Genomic DNA, 22,646 nt, shown 5'->3' with positions numbered 1-22,646 from the left:
GTAGGATTTGATGTTTAAATCTTTGGGTAAGATATATTTAATGCAGAACGATTACTTATGAAAATTAGAGTAAATAGCGACAAGGGAAGACTCATAAAAGTTAACTAAATTTGGCCACTTTCAGACAATTGTTATATATTGTCATATAAAAACGTGAAAATTAGGAGTTTTAAAAATAATTATATATATACACACCTTGTACCAATTTTAACGTGAATTATGAATATTAAAAATATGACCAATTGGAATACGTTTTGAAATGAAAATAAAATTATATTTTTAAAGGCCAATATGTTTGGATTGTGCAGTCTATGTCTGAGAGTGAGAGAGAGAGAGAGAGAGACAGGCTCCAGACCATGTTTTCGAGCTGATGTGCAGTCAGAGGAATGGATAATAGTTGTTGGAGTCCTCATGCCATGCTGGGCCAGAGGCTCAGCTAGACATGTATTTACCCATATCCGGGTTAGAAAGGAAAGGAAAGTTTGATTTTCAAAACAGATCTGGAGAAAGTTTTCAACTTATTTAACAAAAAGAAGAATATTAAACAGAATTTAATATATTATAATCACCATGCAACAAAAGAGATCGTGAGCCTTTTTTCCTTTGCTCTCAAACTGGAGGAGGACGAGTTTTTTTTCCCTTTTAATAATATTTAATGATCGGGTGTAAAAGGAAGAGAAGAAGCAGACGTGTCTGTGTCTCTGCCTGCTCCCCTCCTCGCTCTCTGACTGATTTTCTGAGAGATGATGGCCGCTCAAGTAGCAGCAGCTCCGGCCAACAGTAACAGCAGTGGCAGCAGTCCCGGCCTGAGCAACCGCGACCCTGACAGCATCAACAACGGGAAACCGGCGGCTCCGGCTCCGGCTCCGGGAGGAGGGCTCAGTGGCAACGGTGGAGATCCCAGTGGCGGCAACTTGAACTTGAACAGCGTTGATCATCTCCACCATCCTCGACAATACCACCATCACCATCCCCACCAGCAGCAGCACCACCACGGTGAGGTCAACATGGCCAACTCCTCGGGCTCCGGCCCCGACCCGGCTAATAACAACGGCGGCGCTGCTGGAGGCTCGGCGTCGGCCTCATCCAACCCCAACCCCAACCCCGAGCCAACGCACAAAGAACCTGCCTCGGCCTCTCCTTCCTCGGCATCCACCTCCTCATCTTCAGCCACCAGCGAGGTGGGGATCATTCCCAACCACAAGCTGAAACCCACCGGCGCCGAGTGGTTGCTTCCTCCCCATCACCAAGAAGGAGGCGGCAGCAAAGACAACATCTTGTTAACCGCCGACAACCAGGGCAATAACAACACGGCCGAAGACCAACTACTGAAAATGGGCGACCAACTGTATGAGCACTCGGCAGCCCCAGGATCCAATAACCAAGCGGGCCCAGCGCCCGGCCTCCCCGATTATAATAATTATTACCGGACAGCGGCAGCGGCAGGAACAGGTCCCGCACCTTACTTCGATCAACATGGTGGACGACAAAGCCCCGGGCTTGGGCTTCACCCTTCCACCAACCTGGAGCTGAGTGCCAGCCCGCTGCACAACTCACACGACAGTTACTCCAACAACTACAACCATTACTCGGGCTACAAGCCGGCCTACAGCAGCCCCGGCTACGGCACGATGAACTCACCCAGGGCCAACAATATGGGATCCAGCACGGTCATCAACAGCGGCCACCAACATCACCATCACGGCAAGCAGCAGCCGCCGCTGGCCGGGGCATTTCAGCGTTACTCGGGCCAGAACCAGCACTCGGGGGCCACGCCAACCCTCAACCAGCTTCTGACCTCCCCCAGCCCTATGAGGGGATACAGTTTTCCGGACTACAGCAACCCTGGCGCTTCGCAGGCTTCGCTCAAAGGGAGCGACATGGGCAGTCATTACGAAGTAGGGAGCAGCCCAGCCTGGGGAGGAGGAGGAGGAGGAGGTGGCGGCGGAGCAGCGGCTGGACAAGCCCGCAGCCACCCGGGCATGAGCCCTGGCAGCTCGGCGCAGCCTCTGGGCAGAACACAGGTAAAGCGGCCTGTGTGTGTGTCAGTGTCTTTCACCCTGCAGTGGGAGCAGAGCGATTGTGCGATCTGAAGACATTAGAGAGGAAGCAGTCCTTGAAGTGCTGGTCAGGGACATAGGCCGCGCTACCTTTCCTATCACTTCTTGCTGAAAAGGAGAGTTTTAGCGACTCTTTTTGGGAAACGCCGTTTGCAGAGAGTTGGTGCTGCTTTTTGCCCCCAACGAAGGGTGCCTGCTGTCCGCTGTGCGGATTTTTTTGCTCTGAACTGATAACGTACAACTTCCAATTGGGTTACTTCTATATTAAATAAATCGGTTAAATTTTATTTTGTTAATTTAAACTGCTATCTGGTATGCTTTTGTTGACCCCACCCATTTCTCTGTATGTTATTTTTGCCCTCCAGGCAGTTCAGGTTGATTTTTGTTTCATGGCGTGTGAAAACTGGCAGCTCCGTTCAGCTCGCACTCGAGTCTCTTCACCTTTTGCAAGGTTTGCAATTTGAATTGTGGAGGTAAAAGGCCTGGAATCGAGTCTCCAGACAGCTGCCTCCGAGTTGACATCTAATCTGCCATCTGATTGGCTCTCACACTCACCACTGGGCATTTATCAGTGTTGATGTAAACACAAGTTGCTGAACATCACAATCACAAATCCACATTGCACATTCTCTTAAGAATCCACACAATTTACACAGCGCTTAGATAGTTGAAAAGCAGATTTTAAAAATCTACTCACCCCTTCACCCCCCCAACATTCCAGATACGTTTTGTCTTTATATTTCATAATTGCATTTTTAAAATGCACTTAATTCAACTAACCTTGTTAAGAAATTAAACCCATACCAAAAAAAAATTAGTTTAAAATCAAGCTGTTGGGAAAATATTTATAATGTTCAGTAATAAACAGCTTGGGTAAATTTAGTAAAATCAGGCATTAATTATAAACATTAGTAATTTTATGAAACAGCAATAGATTGTTCCATATGTTTCAAAACCTGTTCCTCATAACCAAGGGATAAGCTTATTAGACTAATTGATAAGTAAATTAGAGCTGTTTAGCACTTTATTTAAATATGATATTAAATATATACAATTGAGTATTATATTCCAGTTCATTCAAAAAACTTAATAAATATTGTCCAAAGTGTACTGCATGTGGAGCAGTTTTCTGTTGTAAAGTGTCATACATGTTACTGCTTTTGATTCCACATCAATTGTAGTAATGCCAAATATTAGGACTTTAATTTTTGTTCTAAATTAAATTTATTTTTTTGAAAAATCACTTGTATCTGATTTCTCATGGTAAATACTGTGGTATATCCATACAGACCAGGGGAGTGCTAGGTTCAATTCCATCTCCATTATGGATTGACAGTTGCAACTTAGTGATAAAAGAGGATGCCATGGGTAGCTTCAATCTCAAGAGCTGAAAATTGGTGAGCATTTGTTTACCCTGTAGGACAGGATTGTACTGGAGTGTGATGACTTCCTTACTAATTGATGAACTTCCCAACCTGTGTGGATTTTAGACATAAATTATGTCATTCGAGGCAAGCATTGAAGAGTTGACGTGTCTGTGGAACCATGCCCTGCACGAGTTGCTCTCTTCAGGAGAAAGAGACAGAAAATGGAAGATTTTTTTAAATTGAAGCTCAAATTGGTTCATCATAGGAAAAATGCTTTTGGATGTTTCATAATTCTGTAAGGCAGTTGATCATAGGTAGTAAGAAGCAATTTCTTTGTGCAAAATGTTTGGGGTGGATCTATTTGAATATATTTTAAAACCATACAGTTATCAAATTGTATCTGTCTGAAAATTTAACTTGCTAATTTTTAAATTATCTTTCGCTTGGATTTCACTAAAGTGTAATGAAAGTTATGAAATTTTAATTAAATAATATCCAATTAAGTTACAAAATATACCAATCATGCTTACAGATTTTCTCCTCCCAAACTGTGTTTGATGAGAATATTTGCAGCTATCAAACCTTTGTTTCTGTAACTAATACTGATGTTTGGAAAATTAGTTAATTGGAAAAATCTTGCATTATCTTGAGTATCTGGGCCAGATGATTATTAAATATGCATTTTGGGCAAGGTGATTATGAAATATGTTTTTATTGTGTTTGCAAATCTTTATATACAAATTGGGGTTTTTATATGAAGCACTCTGTGGACTAGGCTGAAGGCAAGTATCTATTTGCAAGACCTATGTTAAGATTCAGAAATTTCTGATCAATTACATATCAATGTTACAAGTTTGCTGTGTTTTTAGTTTTTTTGGAGACTACTGGTTATAACAACATGCTCCCTGGTCCGCAGGTTCTACTTAAGGCAAAAATAAATTTCAGTTTCACTATCACGCACCTGACTGAATTGTGAACATTTTAAAATACTGAAAGAAATTTCTTTGTAATTGAGGCATCTTAGTTAATCTTCAGATTCTGTTTTCATTTTAGACTTAGGTTATGATTTAGGATTACTGCTGCGTATTACTTGTTTAAAAGTCTTCAAGTGCTAAGTCACTGAGACAGAGAACAAGGGTTGGAAAAGAAATGAAATATAATTGAGTAGAAATTGCATACTGTTTCTTGGAATATACCTGTTAGATATAATTAAGGCCCTCTTGCCTGAAGCTGCTGTGCATTGTGACCAGTTTGAACAACCAACCAACATGCTTCAAAGCCTCTATACTGGTTTTCCTCATTCCTCTCTTTTTCCTGCACCCCACCTGCATGTAATATATTTTCAAACCACATCTGCAGCTTAAAACTTTAGCTTGTTATGCTTTATAGCTGGCCACTAGGCGGTGTATGAAAAAGACAAGGACAGACTGACCGTTAGGTTATCCTACTGAGGTCCTGTTTTTCTCTCTGATCTGCACGACAGGTAATGGAAATAGTGAGCATAACCCTCCAGCATATAAATTATTTCTTGGAATCCCAATAAGTTGAGCCAGTGTGTGACCTGCAATTGTGCAACTACCCATTGCAGCTGTACCAAGGCACTTTTTCTTTCTCCTTTCAGGGAATTACCAGGCTTTTTCCCAGGTTTGTGGTCAAGTCTTGAAGTATGTTGTATTATAGCCACAAGCCTATATCTGTACTACTGGTCTTGTGCGTTGGAATGTCAATAGGTTGTGCTTGGCACTGAATTTTATTTAAAATTCTTTGTACCCACTGATGGCTTCTATGAAATATACAATTTATATTTCCTCAATCCATACTATTTTACCTCAAAAGAGTAGTTTTCTTGCACCATTGTGTGTCTTTGCAGTTCACCACATTGTTTTTGTGAGCTTTCTGTCACTCTTGGGCTTCATATTGATGACTAGCCCACTATCTACACTCGCTCCTCAATGTAGTGTCCCTTTCTCGCTGCCTACCCAAACACTTCTGAGCTGTTATCATTCTATAAGCACAAGTTTGGTGTGGAGCTGCTGTTTGGAGAGAATGCCCTTTTCATTTTTACCTTTGCCTTGGGCACAGAGAAGAAGCTGGGCTTCATTTGATCCCTGTCTGTTGCAAGGCTAAACTTTGGAATTTATTCGGGTGTAATCAAAAGGCACAGACTACATCATAGCGTATCATGGTCGAACAAATTGGGTTTGCCCTTTGCGGCATTGCTGGCCTACCTAAACTTATTCAATGTTAATACTGTTACTTAGGGTGGAGAATGAAGTAAGCTGTTTGCAAAGAGCTTTGATACCAGTGTTAATGGGAATATGCAATGGGTTTTTTTCAGTTAAATTGTTGAGATGGTATTGTATCATTAGGGAAGGGGCATTTGATAGGTTGGCTTGCTCATGGGGTTAGCTCTCCTGTTCGCTGCTTTACAAAGTGATGCTAAAAAAGAGTTGTGCATCTGTTTTCCTTATGAGGCATAAGGATGAAAAGTAATTTTAGATATAGATCATTAGATTGTTCATGCTGTGTTGCTGATACTCCTGTGTGAAAAAAAGTGATCTTCTATAAGACTGAAGGAACTACAGTTGTGATGTCCCCTGCAGTTAACTAAACTGTTAATACTGTGCGTTCAGACTCGCGTATCAAGAATGTTCACTTGAAAGGGAAATGTAACTAGTAGAACCGTTGTTGCCTTCTGTGAAAAACGGGAAAAAAATGTTCAGACTTGCTTCATAAACTGGACCATTAACTGATGAATCATAAAATGGTTAAATTTCATGGAGGAAATTCTTGCATCATTGTGCAGTGACAGGTGTTAATTTCTATTTAAAATTTCGAGGGGTGAATTGATTATATCAGGGGTGTTTTCTTGTACAAATTGCATGGTGACTGATATCTTTTGTATTAAATGTTAGATCTAAGTTGTCTTTTCAACACCCAAATTTCCACCACCTTGTGAAGTGGCTCTGGCAATTTCATAAGCTAAACAGGTAAGGGGAGAAATGAACATTATTAATTCTGATTACTTCTGCTCTCTGGTAGCTGGCTTCTTTTACTAGCCCACTGAAAGGCAACTAACTGAAAGAAAGCATGGCTAAAAATAAGATTAAAAACACTCAGGGAGTGGACAGCAACCCACTTAATATTGATTATGCATATACATTATTTAAATTAATCTTGGCGGTTGCTTTATTTTCTGTTAATACTTTTTGAAAAATAAGTTGTGAAAATGACTGGAAACTGAGGTGAGGCAGTTATGTGAGAGCAGGAGTAACTGGGAGCACATGATTCACTTTTTTCTTTGTTTCTTTCTCTTTCCCCACCTCCCCTCATTTATAGGAGTCAACTATGAGCTTGCATGTCCATCTCATGCTTGGGTTTCTTAGAATAATTTGTGTGTCTGATCAGGGTCCATCTCAGTTTGTTGAAAAATTGACATGATTTAATTTACAAATTTATAGTAAATTTCCACCAAATGGGTGAGAATATTTAATCCATTTTGGTTCTCAGTTTACTACTTTTTTATTTTAAAACATGGGTATGCATCATGTGGACTGTTGAATGTGATAATTAACTTCAGTTAATTATGTTTCAAGGGTGTCGGATTATGACTAATACCCATATAATAAAACTTTTAATGAGTTCTAGAAGAAAACTACTGCTGTTGGATAACTTGATGTCATTGCAGTTTAAAGTGAGAATTATACAAATTGATTTTGGATTTTTAAAAATATATCAAATGCAGATCCACACATTAGTATGCTTCTTGTTTAGTTTCTGGGCACCCAAGTTTTTATGTTTTAAGTTTGCTGTATTTTATTCTCCCCACCCTAATTCTTTTCCTCCTTTTTTCACCTGAAGGTACTGACTCTTGAGTTTAAGTTCCACAGGTGTCAACAACCCTCCTTGCCTGTTCATGTGACCTTGAACAGCGGACATCAACAGGCTATTCATTCTTGAAGAGCATCATTTTTGCCAGATCCTGCATACAAATTAGGAGCAGGAGTAGGCCACTCAGCTCTGTGAGCCTGCTCCACCATTCAATAAGATCATAGCTGACCTGATTGTAACCTCAACTCTTACGTTCCCGCCTACCCCGATAACCTTTCATCTCCTTGCTTATCAAGAGTGTTCTATCCTTGTCCAGTGTCCAAATGTGTAAGCTTTTTTTTAGGTAGAATCAATGAATGATGTAGCAATGAGGGAGTGTAAGGATGGGTTGTCACAAAGTTTGAGACAATCCGGTCTGTTGCCTCTGCCACTTCCTTCCCCCCACCTTGTAACCTGCTCTGAAATTGACCCCCCTCCTCCGTCCTAGCTCTAACCTCACATCTTTCTCTTTCTCTCCTATCCATCGCAATGCTGTCTTGTTATCAGGCGTATGTGTATTGCCTTCATTGTGTCTGTTTGAAGACGGACCATGGTGCTGTGCACCTTGTGCAACCCACTGCCTTCCCAGGTCTTGGATCTATTTCCCCTCATGCCATCTTCAAGCTTATGATGCCCACGAGACCCACCTCCTGTTTCCTTGACTTTTTTCCCAATAAACTGCTGACTACACAACCTCGCCACCTGGTCTTCATGTTGCCTGATTATTGTTAACAGTTGCCTCTCTTCAGGTGCTGTCACTCTCCTTTAAATCTACCATCATCACCCCTCTCCTCAAAATCCTACCCTTAACCCCACTGTCCTGGGAAACCCCAAATTACCTTTCCTCTCCAAAGTCCATGAATGTGTTGTTCCTCCCAAATCAATGTCTATCATTCCATGTTTGAATAGCCACAATACCAAAACAACCCTCATTAAAGTCACAAATGACATCCTGTGTGACTGTGACAAATGTAAACTATCTTTCCTCATCCTTCTTGATCTGTCTGCAACCTTTGACATGGTCGACCACGCCATTCTCCTCCAAAGTCTCTCCACTGTTGTCCAACTGAGTGGGTCTGCCTGCGTCTGGTTCCAATCTTATCTATCTAATCATAACTAGAATATCACTAGCAATGACTAGCTCCTGCACAGTTACCCCCAGTGTCCTGCAGGATCTATTCCTAGTCCCTACCTATTTCTCATCTACGTGCTGCCCTCGGCTACATCATCCAAAAGTACAGCATTAATTTTCATGTGTATGATGATGACACCCAGCTGCACCTCACCACCACTTCTCTTGACTTCTCCAGTGCTTTTTATCTGATATCCAGTACTGGATGAGCAGCAGTTTCCCCAATTTAATATTGGGACGAGCAAAGTCATTGTTTTCAGTTCTTGCAATCTCCATTTCCTAGCTACTGACTTCATCCCTCTCCCTGGCAACTTACTGAAGCTAAACCAAACTTTGAACCCTGGTATCATATTTGACCTTGAGATGAGTTTCTGGCCACCTCCCCACCATCTCTAAGGCTGTATATCCCCACACCTCTAACATTGCCTGACTTTGCCCCTGCCTCAACTCCTCTGCTGAAACTCTCATTCATGACATTATTGACTCTACACTTCACTATTCCAACACACTCCTGGCTGACCTCCCACATTCTACCCTCAGTAAACTTAAGCTCATGCAAAACTCTGCTCATGTCCTTACTTGCACCATGTCACTGCTTTGCTTGCGGACCCATTTGGTTCCCGGTCTGGCAGTGCTTTGATTTTAAAATTCCCATTCTTGCCTCCTCCCTATCTCTCCCGGCCCATAAACCTCCTAAATATCTGCAATCATTTAATTCTGGCCTCTTGAATATCACTGGTTTTAATCAATCCACCATTGGTCGCCGTGCCTTCAGCTGCTTGGACAATAGCTCTGGAATTCGCTCCCTAAACTTCACTGATTTTCTATTTCCCTTTCTTCCTTTAAAACCTCTGACCAAGCTTTTGGCTATATGCTGTAATATCTCCTTGTGTGGCTTTTCTTCAGAATGCTCTATGAAGCACCCTGAGGCATTTTGTTGCACCAAAGGTCCTATAAAAAGTTGTTGTCTTTCTGATGAAGTAACCCATTAGCTTACTGTACAAAGTCATGTCATTTGGGTCACTTACCAGAGGACTCCCAAGTGTCCATGAAAATGCGCTACACCAAGAGTCAACAAATTAGGAGGGGATACACAACTAGACAACAGCAGGGATAAAACGTCTTGCTTGCCTGTTGTCAGATGATCACAGAGCAAATAGTTTACCCAAGATCAGATGTAGGTAAATTCAAACAATTAACCAGGTTTTTGGTGCTGAGCTTGTTTTGAGTGTAACTGCTTCTAATTTTGGATAAATGTAGAAGCTCTCAAGTTGGTGGAGAAGTGCAGTTGTTTAGTTTTATTAATGTTTTAAACAGCAAAGGAATGTTAGAATTTCAAAAAAAAGGAGAGATTTTTTTATGTAGCTGTAACTATTCTTAATTCTAACTGAACCTTGTTTCACAGTGGTAAGCTGTATTGGCACTTGCTGCAATGGGGATGGTGTCCATTTTGGTCTATGTGGCTTTGACATTTCTAATATAAGCTAAATCTATTGTTAATTAAGTACTGGTGATTTTCAGTGTATTTGTGATTCTAACTTGGATCCATTTGTCATAGGTAAATTATAGTATGCACAGACATTGTTGGACTTAAAAATATATATCCTGAATACTTTTCATGGAGGTATTAAATAACCTTTTACATGATGAAAAAGTCCAGTGTAGATCAGCCTCCATCTGTATTGTATCTAGATCAGCTTCAGTAGTGGATGCATGAGTGAGATTATTGTGACCCTTGCTGTATAGAAAACGTATAATCTTGGAATAGGTCCATTCTACAGGGATTGTGTGAAACCCATTTGAGTTTTGCATTCAAACCAATCACTGTCGGTTGGGGAGCTGGATGTTCAGTACGTTAACGCTGCTTACTGAGTCATGGGAATGGATTATTGACTTCTTTTTAAACTTGCAGTGATTTGAAGATGTGTCATAATGTCACAATTTATTAAGTTTTATCTTTACAAACACTGATTTAATAATTAATGACTAATTCATTAAGATGTTCTGGAATATTGGAGAAAAAATCGTGTTGCAGAATGAAAATGAGCAAGAAGAGCAGGGAAATTGATGGCTCATCAACTTAAATTATAACACCATATTTGTAAAAGTTTCCTCTTCCCTTGTTATAATTAACACAACAAATGCATTTTTCCAAGTAAAATGTAAATTACAATTTAATTTCTGGTCATGGGTTGGGGGGCTTGGCAGGATTAGTGAAAAACTTAACGCTCAGAATTTGCATTAAATTCTAATTCGATGCCTCGTTTTCTACTTAGTGACACATTAATAAAATTCGCAATGTATAAATTAGGCCCTTAAATTAACTGATTCATTTCTGTGAATTGTGGTATTTCAGATGCAAATTCAGATAATGCCTTAATTTTGTTAAAGTAATTTTCTAATTTCAGTGCTTTTGCAAGAAGATAAATTCCAAGGAAAATGGGCAGCCATTTTAAATTGAGGGCCCGTTAAACATTCTATAAATAAATATAAATAAGTTGACTTTTATTTCAGAGCTTCTTAATTCAAGTTATTTGATAATTCAGACTTTTGTGCCATATTCCCATCACATAGTTTGAATTACTTGGTTCAATTTATTTTGCCTAGAAAGCTACTTTGAATTATCAGGAGTCGACTGAACATTACAGATATGAATATTTATATCTTAACTGAACATTTACTGTTTAAGTCCATAAAGTAAATTCTTAGAAATTATTTCTCATATTATTAAATATTTTTATTCCACTTTCAGTGGTGTTTTGGTAACTAGCCATCAAATATCTAGACCTAATGTTCAACCTTCAAAGCAGATGATCATTCTCCTATTTAATGAGTTGTTCGGGATGTGGGTAGAATTGAGATTGAGGTAATGGCAGTGCTGTACTTTTGCTCACCTCCACTGTGACAAACTCAGGAACTCCTTTGACTTCAATTTTGCAATTTTTTAAAAAGACTTCATGTAAGTTGGTGTTCAGCCAGGTAACACATGGTAAAATTGATATACTTTCACTGTCACACATTGGGTAATGCAGCTTTGGAAGAGATTCATGTTAAATAATAGGACTGAGTTTTATGCTTAGAACAGTAACCACGTGTATAGACACACACACACAGACACGTGAGTCTGTAGGGGAGCGGACAGGTGATTCTGCAGGATGCCTCCCTGGTGCCAGGGACATGGGTGTCACTGAACGTAAGTAGAATGTTCTGAGGGAGGGGATGATCAGCCAGAGGTCACAATCGATATCAGCATCAGTAACATAGGCAGAAAGAGGGATGAGGTTCTGAAGGCAGAGTTAGGAGAGAGATTAAAAAGTAGGATCTCATGTACTAATCTTTGGACTTCTCCTTGTGCCATGCGAGAGTGAGTACAGAAATAGTAACACAGAGCAGGTGAATAAATGGCTGGAGAGGTGGTACAAGAGGGGGACTTTAGATTTCAGAGGGATTAGGACCACATCTGGGGGGTGTGTGACCTGTACAAGCCAGATGGGTTGCACCTCAACATGGGCCGGGACCAGTATCTCATAGAGGTTTTGCTAGTGTTGTTGGGAAGGGCTTAAACTAGCTTAGATGGGGTGGGAAACTGACAGTAGATTCAGATGAGAGAGAAGAAAAATTGGAAATGAAGGCAGGAAATTATTAAGCATGTTGGAAGGCAGAGGAAACAAAGACTAGAAAGTAGACAACAAGTAAGTTTTGGTAGTACTAAATGATATGTACTTCAATGTGAGAATTTAGTAAGATTTAGGCTAATTATGGAAAAGGCCAGCGATCAGGAATATAAGTTCTTGATTGGGGGAAAAACTAATTTTACTAAGCTAGAAGTGATTTAGCTAAAGTGGACTGGAAACAGCTACATATACTTGAAGGTAAATCAGTGCCAGATCAATGGGAGGCATTCAAGGAAGAGTTAAGGTATGGAGCAAGTATGTGGCCTTAAAGAAAAAGGGTAAGACAGACAAATCCAGAGCATCCCGGTGTGAAGGGGCTTAAATGAAAGAATAAAGGGGGAAAAAGGGAAGTTTATGACCGATACCGTGGGCTTAATACTGCAGAAAATCTAGAGAAGTATAAAATGTATGGGGTTGAAATTAAAAAGGAAATTAGGAAGGCAAAGAGAATATCGAAAAAAATATTGCAAGTAAGATCAAGGAAAACCCAACTTTTAAAAGTACATACAGCGCAAGTAGATAACTAAAGAGAGTAGTGTAGGTTAGGGACCATAAGAGTAACCTATGAATGGTGGGGTGGAGAACATTGGTACGGCTCTTTGTGAAAACACTGTTTTCACAAAAGAGAGGGTCGATACTGACATTGCAACCACAGAGGAGAAGTGTGAAATATTAGATGAAATTAACATAGTGAGAGAGGAAGTGTTGAGGAATTTAACTTCCTAGAAAGGGGCTAAGTCCCTAGGCCTGAATGAAATGTAATCTTGTTTGTTAAGGGAATCTAGAGAAGAAATAGTGGTGGCTCTGACCACTATTTTCCAATCCTGAGTGGCTACAAAGTGTGGTGCTAGAGGACTGGAGGACTAATATTATAAACTGAGAAAGGGACAGACTTAATCATTACAGGTCAGTCAGCCTAACCTTGGTGCTGGGAATGTTATTGAAAAAGTTCTGAGGGACAGGATAAACTTTCATTTAAAAAGACACTGATTAATCAAAGATAGCCAACATGGATTTGGTAAGGGGAGTTGCTATAATTTTAAGTGTTTTGAAGCTGTTGCTGTATGATTTTTAGGATGCATTTGATATCCCAATTGTATTGCATATTGGGACTGGAGCTGCTCCAAATTTGGTAATATCTGTTTTTCAGGACATGTAACCTTTGGTCAAAACCTGTAGTGTGCTTTTTACAGTGAAAACAGCAAAAGTGCAGTTTAGATTCTGGATAGAGTGCTCCCAGAATGTGTTGGGTATGATATTTGTTGTATGGTTGATTCTATAAGAATTTGTTTGCACTCTAGAATTTTTTTAGAAACAAACTCTTGCAGACTATAACTGGGCAAAATCGCAAAATCTACTTATGGCTTGGCTGGAATGAAACTGTCAATGTTGTGCTTTCTGGAAGCCATAATAACTAAGGGTTAATTAAATGTTGCATGTGTGGATATGGTCGAAGTGTATGGTTTTGGACAGAATTAGGGAGCATGTTCGTGTAAATAACAATGCGAGCTCTCTGGTGAATGATGGTAAGATTTGTATTTTGTTCAGCAAAATGAAGTTACTAAACTGATACTGTGTTATCTTCAGGAGTTTAGTATTTTGTTAAAATTAAAAAATCGTGCATTCTTTGTGAAAGTAAAAACATGTGATAACGTCTAAGATCTGTTTCTGGTAAATGAATATAACTTCTATTTTAATTTTTAAGTCACCATATACTTTAATACTTGAAACAATGGTAGTTTTCATTGCAATGGGAGGTTGTTAGAGGTATCAGGCTCATTAGTACTTAGTGGAACTTCTATTTCTGAAATGGCAGAAGTCATGCAAAATATAATCAGAAACTAAAGTTAGTAAAAATGTATAAATTAACCAAAAATTGACTGTGTGTAACATGAATTATGTTAACAGAAGTGTGCTTGGGTGGATGTTTATTAATTGAAGAGACACTGAAAACTACTTTCTACCAGTAGCCACTTATCCAGATGTTTCACCCGAATTAAGCCAATTACTATATTTTTGCTAATATCTCACCTGTATTTTAAATCAAAGAATTTTTGTCAAATAGTTGCAGGAGCATGTTGCCCTTGAAATTTTATTTCCAACGTTTTAATGAAATGATGCACAGTGGAAAAAGCTAATTATCAACAATTGTAGTTTAGAACTGTCACCAATCTGCTCATGTGAATTATAAAGGAGAAAGCACAGTTAAGTGCCAGATGAAACCTGGTTTGTCAGTATATCACAGATTGAATCACATGGTCATCTGTTTTTTGCTGCCAGAAGCTATCTATTGCTATTCAACAATCTCTCTTATTGGGCACTAATCCTAGATGTTTAAGACCACCCACTATGTGAGCTGTTCCAAATTTAACCTCTTTGACTAAAGTGCCATGACCTACACATATGTAGATTAGCCATGTGCTCTTTGAATTGAAACTTGCCTCAGGAGAAAAGGCTTTTTACTTGTGAGAATTGACAGGCATTCATCTCTGACCTGGGGAAAAGTGAGGAAAAGGAGATTAGGACTGACTGGAAAATATGGAAAGTGGAATTCAGTGAGCAAAGATTCACTGCCATTTCTTCATTTTAACCCTCGTTGTTCCTCAGTCCACACAAAGAAATGATTAAACTTTCCATTCTATTATTTTACTTTGTTTTTGTATATATCTTTGGTGGATGGGGAGGGGAGGTTGGGGGGTTGGATTAAAGATTTTTGTTGCACTGTGGTATTTTTTTTTTCTTAAAGCATCAAAATTCAACCACTTTGAAAGCATTGACATCTTCCCAGCCTATGGTTCCACGAACACTGTCTGGTACCCTACTGAACCCTATGTTCAGTCGTCATGCTTTAGTTTAGTGACTGTTGGCAGGCTGCTCAACCACTGGGGAAAATGTGGCCAAGCAAGTTACTCCTGTCACCCTATTTCCACTTGCATTTACTTTGCAGAGAGGGTCAATAGATAGTGATTGGGAGCTTTGGCTGACTTCTTTGTTTCTTTGCAACCATTAAACACCAGTTTGGGGCACCATAACTCTTTTGTTAATATTAGGTAAGTAGCTCCAAGTCCTGCTTGCCGGAGCACTGCTAAGTAGAGTACTTAAATTGGGATATCTGGTAAGTGAGGAAATTTTAAGGGTTGATCTCTTTCTAAAATCTCGTCAAGTTTTGCATCTGGCATTTAACTTAATGTTAAGGTTAACTTGTAGTTTCACTCAGTCAGTAGTAACATAAAACAAGTAAGATATTTTGCAGACACATTAATTTTAAAAAAGGAAGGCTGTGTTGGGACTGAGATCATTAAGGAGCAGGCAGGATAATACCACAGGTAATGATAGAAAGATGGCAGAAATATTGAATAATTTTGCTTCGGTATTTATCAGGGAGATAGACATGACATTGAATAATGAGACGACTAATGAGGTAAGTGCGTTCAAAATTTTTTTCAAGGATATATTGAATAAATTAACCAGACTCGAAGAGAATAAAGCCCCTGGTCCGAATGGATTGCACCCACGTATTTTAAAAGCATCTAGGGAAGAGATAGCAGAGGCATTACTACTCTGAATTTCAGAAAAAGGTGTAATGTAATTGTATTTAAGAAGGGGGATAGAACATTTCCAGGGAATTATAGACCAGTCAGTGGTCGGAAAACATATGGAATCCTTACTAAAGGAGAGAATAGAACAATATCTTTAAATGAGAATTATAATAATGAATAGTTAGTATGGATTTCAAATGGAAAAATCTTGCTTAACCAACCTGATTGAGTATTTGAAGAGGTAAAGAATAATAATGCAGTAGATGTAATTTATCTGGATTTGCAGAAGGCTTTTGATAAGGTGAATGGAGTTGGGGGACAAGTGGCAGAATGGATTGCTAGCTGGCTTCAAGACAAAGCGCAGAGGAGGCGTAAAGGGTAGTTATTCAGTGTGAGAGAAGGTGGGAAGTGGATCAATGTTGGGACCTCTTGTTATTCACAATTTACTTTAACAATTTGGTCTTTAGAAGCAAATGTGTAGATTCTAAATTTGTGGATGATGCCAAATTTTGGGGGTGGGGGGAATGGGTAGAGCAGTCAATACTGGGGAGTCCTCGGCAAATTATAGGAGAGTAATAAACTTGCAGAATGGGCAAATAATTGACAAATTAAGTTCAACATATATATTTGGGTCAGAAGCATGAGGAGGTCACTTATTACTTAATAGTGTAGGACTGAGTAGGGTAGTGGAACAAGGGGATCTCAGAGTACAAATATATCGACACTAAGGCCAGAAATCTTTGCGGGCGTATGCCTGACACGCTCAAATGTAAAATGACACAGGATAACATGGGGCAAGCGCCCCGATGTCAATGTGCACTTGCACGATATTTCGGTTGGCAGGCGCACGTGGGAGTTGGCAGTGCACCCGCTGACAATTAATTGGCCTATTAAGGCAATTAAAGTAATAATTAAATGCAATTTTTCACTGCCCAGTCATGAGATTTTTTATGAAACCTCATCTAACAGGAATTAAAAATAAAATAAAAATGTTTAAATCTCATTTATATCATGTCTCTGCTCATGCGACAGTTACATAAGGCGACATGTTTTTAACACTTTTAAACTCTTTATTTATGTTTTCAAAATTCTTCAGCCCCCACCCCGGCAGTACTCAGTGTTGCAGCACGTGATTCATGTTGGCTGGGCGCTAATTGGCCAGACAGCATGAAATTGCAATCAGGGCCCGATTGTGGGCAGCGGTCGGTTTCGCGACCGCTCCCGGGCCTGCTGTCACCTGATGTGGTAAAAATCCTGCCCTAAGTACTGTGCCAAGTTTAGCGAGGTCATTAAAAAAGGAAACAAAACACTAGGCTTTATTTCTAGAGGGATAGAATTGAGAAGTAGGGAAGTTATGCTTAACCTGTATTGAACTTTGTTTAGAACACACTTTTGAGTATTGCGTGCTGTCTGTTTGCCATATTATAAAAAGGATATAGAGGCGCTGGAGAGGGCGCAGAGAAGATTTACAAGGATGATACCAGAAATGTGTGAGTATACAATCAGGAAATGATTGACAGACTGGGTCTCTTTTCTTTTGCAAAAAGGCTGAGGGGTGACCTAATAGAGGCCTTTAAAATTATGAAAGGTTTTGATAGCGTGGATGCTGAGAGAATGTTTCCTATTGTGGGGAAGAGCATAACTAGAGGATATCAATACAAGATAGTCACCAAGAAATCCGATAGGGAATCGGAAGAAACGTCTTCACCCAAAGAGTGGTAAGAATGTGGAACTCGCTACCACAGGGACTGGTTGAAGTGAATAGTATAGATCCATTTAAGGGGAAACTATATGATTGTAAGAAGTTGGATGGTTATAACGGTAGAGTTAGATGAGAATAAATGGGAGGAGGCTCGAGTGGAACTAAATGTTGGCATGGACTAGTTGGGCTGAATGGCCTGATTCTGTGCTGCGTATCCTATGTAATTACCTTTGCACAGACATGAGACTAAATGTGGGACATTTTGATCTGTTGGTTTATTGTGAAGTGGGTGGAGGGATGGAAGTCCTCTCGACAACCTCAGTTGAACAATGAAAAGTAGCTGGATGTATTAAAGTTGTCATGGAAGCGGCTCTCTTGGACAGTGGGAACAAATGCTTTGATATCTCTTTTTCACAGTCCATTGTCTCCTTTTCATGATGATCCGGCAATACTTCTATAGATTTATTAAATTATTTATCAATGTTCTTTATAAATTAATACTTTTTAAATCATGCCTGTCATCTAATTTGACTGTAATGTTGAGGTTGTGCAATATTGAACCCTGAAATCTGGAATGCAATCTTAGTGGGCTTATTGACTTCAAAATATGACATTTCGCTCATGGGACAGTTGTTTTGGAAAGGGCAGTCATGAAGAATCTCAAAAAATAGTCGCTGCTTCTGAAAATTGCTGCAGTAGTTTTCATAAAATTATCATTGACCACTTTAGTAAACCGGGATCACCTGCTTTTTATGTGGTTAAAGGTCCCATCCACTGTGGTAGAGACTAGAAAAGTCCCAAGTTCAATCCTGTCTGTGTGAAACTGTCTAAAGTGGTGATGCTGTAATAGACTTCGGTGTTGAGAAAAGATCAGCTTGGTTCCTGCCCTTGATCACTATCCTATAATTTCTGCTGCTGGAATGTGTTTGCATGGACATTAGGTGAGGATAGGATTAGGCTCAGCTATAATGTCCACTTATCACCAAATAATTAGTCAATGCCCAGTCTAGGCTTGTGCATGAACAGATGGCCAGCTGGGCAAGATGCCAGAACCGCCAGAACAAGATTGAGGGCTTTGAAAGTGGGAGAAAATGAGGAAAGTGAAAGTGAGTATTATGTTAGTGTTGCAAAAGGAACATTAGTAGATGTCTCTTAATGGCTCATCTAGCTCATGAGGAACTGAGCAAAGCAGTGGGAAGGTCCCTGGTTCAGTCCCTAGTTTGTGCTGAACTAACTGGCCTTAGCTGGGGTACTTGTTTCTAGTGCTTGCTTGTACTATTGGCATGTGTACTCTGGAGCTCTGGAGGGAAAATCAATTATGCTTCACAATCCTGATCCTATAACCCCTGGTTGGAAGACAGTAGGTACATTTGAAGAAGACAGGATCAGGTGACATTTACTGGCAACATTCGTTATCATAATCACGCATAACTTATTGATCACTTGATGAGTTATTTAACAGCAAGTAATGTCCATAGCTGCACCCACACAAAGCACTTGCTGCTTTCATGAGGTGGGGGGGGGGGGGGGGGGGGTGCGGGTAGGGAAATGAATGACAAAACTCCGAATTGTAACTCTTTTGAGTACAAACCCGTTTCCATCTGTTTCAGATGTTGTTTCATAGTTTGCCATTGTGAGATTTGAACTCTTGATACTCTTTTGAGTAAACCTGTTTCCATCTGTTTCAGATGAAGTTACATTGTTTCATAGTTTGCCATTGTAAGATTTGAACTCTTGATCTTGGGGTTACAAACCCAGTACCATAACCACTTGGCTATTTAGGCCAAGCTTAAAACATGTTTCCATCTGTTTCAGATGAAGTTATATTGTTTCATAGTCTGCCATTGTGAGATTTGAACTCTTGATACTCTTTCGAGTACAAACCTGTTTCCATCTGTTTCAGATGAAGTTACATGTTTCACAGTTTGCCATTGTGAGATTTGAACTCTTGATCTTGGGGTTACAAACCCAGTACCATAACCACTTGGCTATTTAGGCCAAGCCAAAATGAACTCTTGATACTCTTTTTGAGTAAACCTGTTTCCATCTGTTTCAGATGAAGTTACATTGTTTCATAGTTTGCCATTGTGAGATTTGAACTCTTGATCTTGGGGTTACAAACCCAGTACCATAACCACTTGGCCATTTAGGCCTAGGATTACTTAAACTGTTGAGAACTCAAAAGCTTGAGATTTAGCATGCTATTGATTGGTGTAGTCAGCAAGCCTCATTTAACATTTAATCATGCCCTCCGGCTCACTCATTAAAAATAGACCAGTCTGTGCTGCAGTCAAGCGTAATACTAGATGCATTGACTACCAACTGTTTTCAGAAAATGTTTGACCCAATAACTGCACATTTAAGCACTTGTTTTTCTGCAGCCCTGGAGAAAAACCTCCCGTGTGCTGAGGAAAGGCACAAATCGTGCAGATTTCCCCATTGATGTGTTTTGTGGTAACCGAGGGATATTGGTTATGGAGAAAATAATATTTTGACATTGGGCATTGGTTATAAGCATTGAGCAGTCTTGGGTCGGGTTTGATATTATTGGATGTAGAGTGAAGCTCCCTCTACTCTTGTTTCAATTATATACACGAGCCCCAGCTTTAGAAGAATGCTGCCTAAAATGATACAGAAGAAGGAGCCATTTGGTTCACTGTGCCTATGCCGGCTCTTTGGTGGAACTATCCAATTAGTTCCATGCCCCTGCTTTATCTCCATAGCTCTATGAGCTTTTTCTCTTCAAGGATTAATGGAATTCCCTCTTGAAAATTTAATGTTGAATCTGCTTCCACCATTATCAGACTGTGCATTCCAGATCACAACAACTCCATGCATTTTTAAAAAAAAGTTTTCACATATTACCTCTGGTTCTTTTGTTAATCACCATAAATTTATGTCCCCTATTTACTGACTCTTCTGTCACTCGAAATAATTTCTCCTTATTTACCTATCAAACCTCTTCATAATTGTGAATGCCTCCACCAAGAGCTCCTCAAAGGAGAAGCTCTTCTAGTTTCTCCACATAACTGAAGTTCTGCACCCCGGAACCTTTCTTGTACCTTTTCCCCGCACGCTCTCTAGTTTAAATATCACGAGCAAACAATGCAAAAATAAATTCACAAAAATTGGTTTTATGGAGTAATGCATTATTTGGTGTGTAACCAAACTAATTTCAGTCTGCAAGTTATGTAATCTTAAATCAGAACAAATTTGCGGGTGTCAGTGAAAAATACGGGGAAAAGTCAGAAAGGGCTCCATTTCAAATCACTATTTGGCGATCTCTGCTACAAACTGCGTATGGCAGCAGTTCCCAAACTGGGTTGCAACCCCAGCTGGGGTCACAAAAACAGTGAATAGGGTCATGAGAAATTTCTGGAGATTGCAGCTTTTTATCTGATTACTCCTGCATTGAAATGAAGGAAATTGCTACAACAAGTGAATGTGTTGCCATTCATAATGGAGGTGTTCAATTTGTCTTGGCCTGCGCAAGAATTCAAAGTGAGAGCGTGTTTTCAAAAAGATCGAAGATAAATCCCTGAAGCTGGACGTGACAGACACACTACTTTTCTCTGAAGTGATCGAAATCTCTTCTGCATGCCGCTGAACATCTTGACATCCTTCCTAAAGGATACTGCCCAGAATTGAACTCTACTCCAGTTGAGACCTAACCAGTGTTTTATGTAGGTTTAGCAGAACTTTGCTTTTGTACTTAATACTCTATACCCAGATGCTTTTCTTAACCTTCTCAACTTGTCCTGCTACATTCAAAGATTTGTGTACATATACCTCCAGGGTGCACTCTTCCTGTGGCCACTTTTAAAACTGTACCACTTGGTTCATGTCGCTTTTCTTCATTCTTCCTTCCAAAATGTGTCACTACCCTACATTTAATTTCATCTGTCTATCTTTGCTTACATAAACTGTTACTATCCTCATTGTTTACAACATTTGCATTTCATGTCATGAACAAGCTTTGAAATTGTGCGTCAATATGCTGTTTTACATATCAGCTATCCGACGGCAATTCAGAACAAAACTGCCAATAGGAGCAGTTTGTGCTATGGGCCCAAGGCCACTAGAAAATATTAATGTTAACGGGACTCTTGGTGCCAATAATCAGAAGAATTAGTTTGTTAGTCTGGGCTGGATTTAAACCTAGAGATAAAAACAAAAAAACTGCGGATGCTGGAAATCCAAAACAAAAACTCAGCAGGTCTGGCAGAATCGGCGGAGAAGAAAAGAGTTGAAGGGTTATGAGGACTTGAAACGTCAACTCTTTTCTTCTCCGCCGATGCTGCCAGACCTGCTGAGTTTTTCCAGGTAATTCTGTTTTTGTTTTAAACCTAGATCCTAGAGATGAAAGGGAAATGTGTTAACCCACAGCATGATTCATTCCTTTATGTGTAGCTGTGCTTCATTAGGAATGCAGGATAATGATAGAGGTGCACAAGATTATTACAGGCTTAGATAAGGTAGACAAAGAAAAACTGTTCTCATAAGTCGATGTTACACGGACTAAGGGACACAGAATTAAGGATTTGGGGACGAGATGCGGGAGGAATGTGAGGAAGATCTTTTTAATGCAGTGAGTGGTAATGTTCTGGAGCTTGCTGCCAATGAAGGTGGTGGAAGTGAAGACGATCAATGACTTCAAAAAGAAATTGGACATTTGAGGGAAGTAAACTTGCAGGGGATAGAGTAGCAGAATGAGACTGACTAGATTGCTCTACAGAGCATGGACTCTTAGCTGAATGACCACCTTCTATGCCTCTATGACTTTATGTTGTAAAGATCTCTACACACACGTTTTAATTTTCTCATTTATACCAGGTGCTAATGTTCTCTGGAGTAGTTTTCGCAAGTGCCATTAACCCTCTGGTATTTGCCCAAGTAATCAGTTTTTCTGAGCTTTGTTAGACTATTTGATAGTCCTCAACCTGTTGTCTTTGGCGCCTCCTACAAACCCCATTCCCTAGCCACCAACTCCATCCCTTTTCCTGGCAGCTGTTAGAAGTTGAATCAGACTGTTTGCAACCTTGATATCAAGTTTGTCCTCGACTACATATTTGTGTCATCAGTAAGACTGCCTATTTCCACCTCTAACATCACCTGACTCTGTCCCTGTCTCAGCTCATCTGATGCTCAAACCCCCTCATCTGTACCTTTGTTACCTCTAGAATTGACTATTCCAACACATTCCTGGCCATCCATGCAAATTCTACCCACTGTAAACTGCATGGCATCCAAAACTCTGCTGCCGTGCCCGTTCTCGCACCAAGTCCGATTCACCTATCACTCT

The 22,646-nt window shown here is 39.9% G+C and overlaps 1 protein-coding gene across 2 annotated transcripts in view; it reads left to right on the top strand.

Annotated features, from left to right (window-relative positions):
• Nucleotides 1–333: 333 nt before the first annotated feature.
• Nucleotides 334–22,646, top strand: part of arid1b (AT rich interactive domain 1B (SWI1-like)) — a 947,552-nt gene continuing 925,239 nt past the window's right edge. For both annotated transcript variants that reach the window (XM_041178734.1, XM_041178726.1), the window contains exon 1: nucleotides 334–2,024. In XM_041178734.1, coding sequence (XP_041034668.1) covers nucleotides 744–2,024 — 1,281 coding nt within the window. In that variant the 5' untranslated portion in view covers nucleotides 334–743. The remainder of the gene's footprint in view (nucleotides 2,025–22,646) is intronic.

This window comes from Carcharodon carcharias, chromosome 2, assembly GCF_017639515.1.
Source record: "Carcharodon carcharias isolate sCarCar2 chromosome 2, sCarCar2.pri, whole genome shotgun sequence".
NCBI classification, from domain to species: domain Eukaryota; kingdom Metazoa; phylum Chordata; class Chondrichthyes; order Lamniformes; family Lamnidae; genus Carcharodon; species Carcharodon carcharias.
The sequence above is the reverse complement of the archived record's forward strand: the minus strand, read 5'-3'. Positions and strand labels throughout refer to the sequence as shown.